This window comes from Cottoperca gobio, chromosome 21 (assembly GCF_900634415.1).
Source record: "Cottoperca gobio chromosome 21, fCotGob3.1, whole genome shotgun sequence".
Classification (NCBI taxonomy): Eukaryota; Metazoa; Chordata; class Actinopteri; order Perciformes; family Bovichtidae; genus Cottoperca; species Cottoperca gobio.
The window spans coordinates 14713541-14721040 of NC_041375.1; the positions used below are offsets into that span (position 1 = coordinate 14713541).

Below are 7500 nucleotides of genomic sequence, written 5' to 3' on the forward strand. Positions count from 1 at the left end.
CTGGTTTACAAGTAAAGTGATTTAATACTTAGAATTATGATTTTTAAGCCCCTGAAAACTTAATTAATCTGCTTCATCAGGACTCTGCGGTGGTGTTTGATCATATTTGATTGACAGTGACTAAACACACCAACTGTGATCAGATTCTGATTGCAAACATCGCCCATACCTGTCATTGAAATGTGGCAAACTATCAAAGCTTTCACAGCCAGCGCAGCTTCATAATTTATAAAAATATTTAACTGAAATGTTCATAAATGAGGTGCACAGAAGTTAGTGAGATCCCATTTAAAAAATGTATTTACAAATGAGCCCGCTCACTTCAAACTAGCAGAAAAAGGACAATAAGACAACAAGAAAATGCTGAAATCTATTATGGGAAATGACTACAACTGTTATAATGCTCACAGAATTTGTTTTTGTGAAGAAGCTTGTGAAATTTCACCTCAAAGTTCTCAAAGCCGAAGATATCCAGGATGCCGATGGACTTGAAGTTGTCTTTGCCTTTTATCTTCTGGTTGATCCTCATTATGATCCAGGAGAAACACTGAGAATAAAGTGCCATGGCAACCGAGTCCCGCGAGTCCACCGCCTGCAAATCATCACACAGAGAGACGAAGGTTACCATGAACACCAAGGCAGGAGTAAATAGTGGAAAGATAACAGACTGTATCTTAAACACAACATGCAGTAAATCACATATATATGTCATACACTCTATCATATGGTGGATAAAGCTGTTTAAAACAATGACGTGGTTGATTGTGCAGGAGTGTGTGAGGCCTCAGAGGTTTGGAGGGAAAGGAAGTGTTATGTCAGCATCTGTCTGCAGGCAGCAGGTGAGACAACATCTGTCTGTTTATCATCTACGTATCTTAAAGGTGACGCACTGCAGGCAGTATGTGTTGTTTTATTTATAAAATCCAGTGAAGAAAGTGTATGGAAACATTTTGTAAATGATTGCCTCAAGTTTTATTATCTTTATAATATTATGTTCACCCAGCACCAGGAGATGACACCTACGCTGTTATACCTTTGAGCTCACAAGCTCCAGAAGAAGAGAGGAAGTGGACTAGAGCTGCAACGACTTGTTGACTAATCAAGCAATCATAATTGATAATTGATCAATCGTTAAAGTAATTCTTCATGCATAAATGAATTTTCTGCTTTTCTATGTTTTATATAATTTAAACTTAACATCTCTGGGCCTTGGACTGACAAAACTAGACATTTAAAGACATCACCTTGGACTTTCGAGAAACTAGGATGGACATGTTTCACTATTTTGACATTTTATAGACCAAACGATTAAACACGATCAGCAGATTAATCAATAACGTGGACTTATGGAGTTACAATTGTTTCAAACTAGTATAACTATGATTGATGTGACAAACTCCACTAATGTAGCACTCTGTACAAGTCAAACAAATGAGAAAATCTGTTTCTCAGCTCTGATTTTCTCCAGCTGCCTTAAAGTCAGACATCATCCGTGTGCAAATATAAAAAGCTTGTGCTTGCCAGCTACACTTCCTCCACAGGAATTGTGCTTGGATGGAAAACAAAGCAAAAGTGTGGCTGTGTGTACTGTATTTGGGGCAACAATGCTCCTGGGCTTTTGAGTAATCCATCATGCCCCGTCACCTCTTGCAACTAGCGGGTGTGAACAGAGTGCTTGTGGCTCCAGGATCTCCGTCACAGGGGTGAGAAGAATGGCTTTTTGTCCAGGATGGGGGGGTGGGAGGGGTGGAGAGGAGCTAGTGCAAGCCGGCATGGGGTGGGTGACCCCTGGCCACTGTGAGAAGAAGCCATTCTTACCGACTCCAGGACTGGAATAATGAACTCTATTAAGGGACAAGCTGCTTCAAAGGCCAGGCAGTACAAGCAGCGGCAGGGTGACAGCACAGGGTCTTTGTCTGGTAATGAAAAGCTTTCTTGTGACTTTCGTGTCGCTGTGATAATAGTAAAGGTCCATTCGGCATATTCGCTGATATTTATGCGTATGAGTGGGAGGAAGGCTTGAGCTCAGCCAAAAAGAATTGTGTCATGCGTCAGAATGTTCTTGTGGCATATGGTGAAAAGGATAACACATGCAGATACAGACTTGTGAAATATTCTCATTATTTACAGGCCGCAGCGTGGACATTTTAAGCAGAGAGAAAATTATTACGCCAACGTCTTGGTGCCTGGCTGCGCTGCCTCCAGAGGAGAAGGATCGCTTCACCCTCAGTCATTGGCTCTATTGTGCTTTTGACTCAGATCGCTATCACGATGGCGTTATTGTGCCAGGAATCTGGCAGACAAAAAGCAGGAAATGGCTGGGAGTCACGCAAGGGATCTGGAGAGGCATGTGGGGGAGAGCGGCGGAGAAAGGCAGTGTGTGTGTGTGTGTGTGTCACCAAGACAGGGGAGGGGGTGAACACAGGGGGCAACACACAGGCATCTACTGTATGTTTCAGTGTCTTGAATTCATATAGTGCAGACGTCTGAACAATCCTTGAAGTCGTTACCTGCTCCACAGTGAGTGGTGAGCAGATCTCCTCTCCTCTGAGGATCATGGAGCGTTGGGTCAACACCTCTGACAGCTGGAAGCAGTCCAGGCCGAGCAGCTCGCTGACATTACTGACAACTGAAACACACATATAAACAAGTGTATTAGATGTAGTGTATGTATTACTAATGAAAAACGGGTCAGGTGTCTCCTATTGATGTCAAAGAACATACTGTGATCCTACACAGTCTATAGGAAACCTTTCTATGCAGTCACTGTAGTTCACTGGTCTTTTGGAAAAGAGGTCAGACACAGTGAACAAAGGAGCCTTGAGCTCATGTTGCAGCATGTTCAGAGTTCTGTCTGCGAGTGCAATGTCAATCAAACTCTGGGGCATGAGGAGTACAGCGTGAGCGTGAGCTAATGATCTTCTTTAGAAAGTGGAGGTTTTCTACTATAAATTTCAGCAGAAATAATTGGTCATTAACTGGACATTGTTTTACCGAAATAGCATTTAAGATGAAATATTTTTCCACGTACATTTTGTATCCAGCACTTGTGATACAAGCAGTTGTGATGTATACAATGATTTTTCATGATTTGAAATTCTTTGGTTTTCCAAGGGAATGCATTATTTCATAGAAACTTAAATGTATCTGTAATTTCCAAATCATTTCCAAGCAGGTGTCCTTACAAAACCTGTAATTTAATATTAATTGTAGGGGAAAAAAAGCATGTCCTTGAAAGAACTGCTCTATTTAAACCCAAGGGAATATTAATTAAGCATAGGAAATTTCCATATATGCCGATTCATATGCTTGCCTGATACATTTCACTTTTATTTGCGGCATTCATTTGACCTTCTGTGCGCTGGCTTTACAGAGATAAAGCCTTCCTGGAAGTCTCAACAGTGTTGTACAGATAAAGGATGTGGATAACACTTTTGTCAGGCTCAATGTAACACACTCTGTGTAGTAGTTACTTATTATTTTCTTTTTCCTACCCCCTTTGGAAGTGATCTGAGCTCCGCCAGCAGTCATGAATTCAATGTTGCCCATCTGGAGGACAGCAGAGAGCAACTTGAATACCTCTCTGATCTCCTCCTCCGTGAACTCCATCACTTTCAAGGCCTCCTGCGACACGACACAGACAAAGTTAGACACCATTTCACTAGAAACACAAAAGACCCATTCCAGATGTGACAGCAGTTAAACCTAATTGTATTATATTATCTATAAATCACTTATATGAACATAATACAAAATGGGCCTCCAAAGCCAACATGACACAATTAAATAACATATTTCCCCCAGGCGCATGTTCTCAAGAAGTCTGTCTGGTAAGGTGGGGTTACACTCACGATAAAGGCTTATGGCGCCCTCTGGGGGTAAAACAATCCACTTACACTAACTGCATGTTCCTCTCATCTTGTCCTTACCATCACACTGTCAAAGAGCTGCTTGTCATCCAGACTGCTGTCCTGCACGCAGCCGGACTGGCTCAGGTAGTGATACGACTCAGGACCCTCGGACAGGAGGTACATGTCTGCAAACACACAGACATGAGGAAACTCACACTAAAATAAAATGCAGTGCAGTGTAATGCATTCGCAGCAGTGTGACAAATGCATTTAGTCATTATACAGATTCAGAGGTAGATCTTACAGATATATATATATATATTTCAAAATCAGCAACAAAAGCATATCAATTCCCTTCATAATGAGCTTAAACTGCACAAAGTATTTTGCTGCTAACCTCTTTCCTGTGAAAATAAACCAAAAAAAGTTGGATTCCTTATTATTACATTTTATATGTTACTGATTGATTTTCTACACAAAATGTCAGATTGACTGACTGTGAAATTATTAATTGGCAAGTCTTTTAGAGCTGCCTGAAGTATATATTTTTGTCATTCTGATATTATGCATTAGTCACTTGCTATCACTAATTAGGGGCTGTGTGTATGTATAAGTGTTAGTACCCATGAAAACGTACGAGTTTGGCGACTACGTTGGTCAAAAACTTGTGGCTATTCTTTTAAACGAACCTCTGTGGTCTGTGTCCGCCCCCGCTAACAGAGCGTAGAAGATGTGGTAGTTTCTCTCTCCAGGATTCTGTCGAACCACACGGTTCTTGGAGAGTGAAAAGAAAATATTAAATGCATTTCATGAGTGATTTCACTGATGACTAATTAAGTAAAAGAACAATCCAGTTTCTGATCCCAGTTGCTGCTACTGAATGCTTCAACACAACAAGAACTTACCTTTTCCAGCAAATCTGGTGAGTGAAAGTCAAGGAGAACAATAAAAAACGTACAGTGAATATGTGCTCTGAAACAGACACCGTGGACGTGTGATTTCTCTACTAGTAAATCTAAGTGAACCGTTAAAGGATACAGTCAATGATGCAGCCTCCCTGAAGGTTTCCATTCTGGGAAAAGTGAAGCTGGATGAACTTCCCAAAGCGACTGGAGTTATTGTTGTACACGGTCTTAGCATTCCCGAAAGCTTCCATGATGGGACTGCAGACAGAGGAAAAGCGATCAAGCAAATCAAATAATCTACTAAAAGAATATTTATACATATCCCGTGATTGTCCATCACTGTGTGTTTTGATCACGACGTTGATCCCATTTTGTGCAGCCTCAGCAAAAGTATCAATTCTCACAGTATTTTCTAGTTCTTCACAATATTTATCCTGTATTCTGCTTCAGTGACTAAAATATTTCTGATATTTTAATGAAATTTAGAATATTGATGAGTATGGTGGGTCGCTCGCCACAAAGAGCCACTAACCAAATTAACCACATTTTTGATGGGAACTTTATGGTTAATCGTTGCAAAGAAATGCATTTCAATATGAACGATATCCAAGAGTAGCAAGATAAACAAACGCTGTTAAAAACTTGATGCCTTGATGACATCATAATGTAGGACAGACTTGACAAGATTCAAAACAGCAACAACAATCATTATACAAACAAGACATTTTTAAATCAGAAGGGCACTCTGAGAGCGAAGACAAGGCCAAAAGCAATATCTTGCAATGTTAACGAAAGTGAAAAATAATCAAATGTATTGTCTATCCACCCCGTGACTCAGATCCTCTCCAAAATGCAATGGGTTCTTCCTTGGCCCGCGCTACACCCTTATACCAAGTTTCATAAGAATCGGGCCACTTAAAGCACCAAAGGGTTATGATTCATGAGTCAAATAACCTAAACATATCAATATATGTAAAAAACAACAAATAATAACAAAAATAAACACGGTTATCAAGCGGTCAAGATAGCAGGTGGTGATTCTTGAATGAGGTCGGGGCTCAAACAGTACCTGCTCTGGACGAGAGCCTGCTCCACCCTGGTGGTCCTCTCTGACAGAGGAGTGCCGGCTGAGTTTTGACTCATCACTGAGAGGAACTTCAGCAGCAGCTTGGTGCTCTCCGTCTTCCCGGCACCACTCTCCCCACTGACGACACAGAGATAAAGACAGAAGTAGATAAATAAATAGATCCATCAAACCTGTTCAACTTATTCTTTTGTTTTTTAATCAAATGTGGATCCTCACCTGATGAGAACACACTGGCTGTCGTGTCTCTTCCACAGGCAGCGGTAACACTCATTGGCCACGGCAAAGATATGAGGAGGCAGCTCCCCCATCTGGTGTTTGCTGTACATATCGACTGCAGTGCCATCATACAGGCCCACGATCTGCTTATAGGGATTTACTGCTGCCAGGATCGAGCCTATGTTGGTCTGAGGGAAAAGAAGTACAGAAGTATGAGGGAGAGGATAAACAAATAAGAGGAAGACACCGATTCTCTGCGAAAGATGACAGAATACACACGATATGAAAGAAAAGATGCTTGGTATTTTTTTACTAGAATTTGCAACTTTTAAATGTACAAAATTGAAATGTAGTACAAAATGTAACTCCTGCATGAGATGTACATTTACTTGATTCTACCATATCAGCAGATTCAGCCAGTTTCCTGTGACATAGTACCTGTAGCCAGTAATACTCTTACACTACTGCATATGGCCTAGTTTGCACTGAGGCTGGTAGCATTTTAGGACCCATCGCTCCTGCTCTGTTAATGCGCTTTGGGGAAAAGTGCCTCACAAAAGTGTGTTTGTGGGTCATCTTTACACAATGATATTGTTCTGCGATGGCAGACAGACCGGTGCAACCCTCCGAGATGAGATTAGGAGATAGGATTTTGGAAAACGTAGTTACAGAGACTGTGGGCTATGAGTATTTTAATAAGGTAGTGTTTCAAGGAACATGAAAATAATCCTGGGATTGAGACAGGGTCAAGCAAACACATTTGAAATGTTGCATTCTTAAAAAGGGAAATCCAGCTCTTCAGTTTATTCCAGGAGCTATCTGCATTGTGTTAAGTGTTGTTATTTAGTATCGTTATCTTTAGTCGGCCTTGCTTCTGAAAGTTATAGTGTTAATTTCCTACAATGCCCTCTGACAAACAACCATGTAACCCTTTATTCAGCTACATGTATTTTGTTGTTGCTTTGCATTTGCCTTGCAAATAAAACATTTGGATGTTTTAGATGGTTTCAGATTCGTACACTTTGAATTCTCAGTCTAGCTGCGCTGAACATTCCAGTTCCCATACAATTTTAAAATACGCCACTGACCAAGACAATGGACCCACATATCGCCAGGTACATCATGGCGGTACACGGTAAATGTGCTCACAGATTAAGACAGTGCGGTGCCTTACATAGATGTTGTCTTTCTGGTAGCGCAGTAAGAGATTGTGCATGATGGCAGCTTCATGCAGCTCTGCCAGTGTGGACATGTCCTCCACTCCATGGATGGTGCTGGGGTGCATTGGGTACATCGTCTCCCTGTTCAGCTCCGCTTTCTGTAGGTAGAACACCTGGAACAACACACACACGTCCAAAGAGTCAGCTTTCACAATCCTGTATGTCAGTACTTTAACGATAGAAACCAGCTGCCTGCATTTAGGGGGCATGAATTGTGTGCA

The 7500-nt window shown here is 41.3% G+C and overlaps 1 protein-coding gene across 2 annotated transcripts in view; it reads right to left on the bottom strand.

The window, feature by feature from the left end:
• Nucleotides 1–7500, bottom strand: part of myo10l3 (myosin X, like 3) — a 55554-nt gene that overhangs the window by 23031 nt on the left and 25023 nt on the right. For both annotated transcript variants that reach the window (XM_029459094.1, XM_029459093.1), the window contains exons 3-12: nt 7234–7392; nt 6060–6247; nt 5826–5960; nt 4890–5014; nt 4757–4770; nt 4541–4625; nt 3930–4036; nt 3495–3624; nt 2511–2629; nt 446–592 (exon numbers count right to left, since the gene is read on the bottom strand). In XM_029459094.1, the coding sequence (XP_029314954.1) occupies nt 446–592; nt 2511–2629; nt 3495–3624; nt 3930–4036; nt 4541–4625; nt 4757–4770; nt 4890–5014; nt 5826–5960; nt 6060–6247; nt 7234–7392 (1209 nt within the window). The remainder of the gene's footprint in view (nt 1–445; nt 593–2510; nt 2630–3494; nt 3625–3929; nt 4037–4540; nt 4626–4756; nt 4771–4889; nt 5015–5825; nt 5961–6059; nt 6248–7233; nt 7393–7500) is intronic.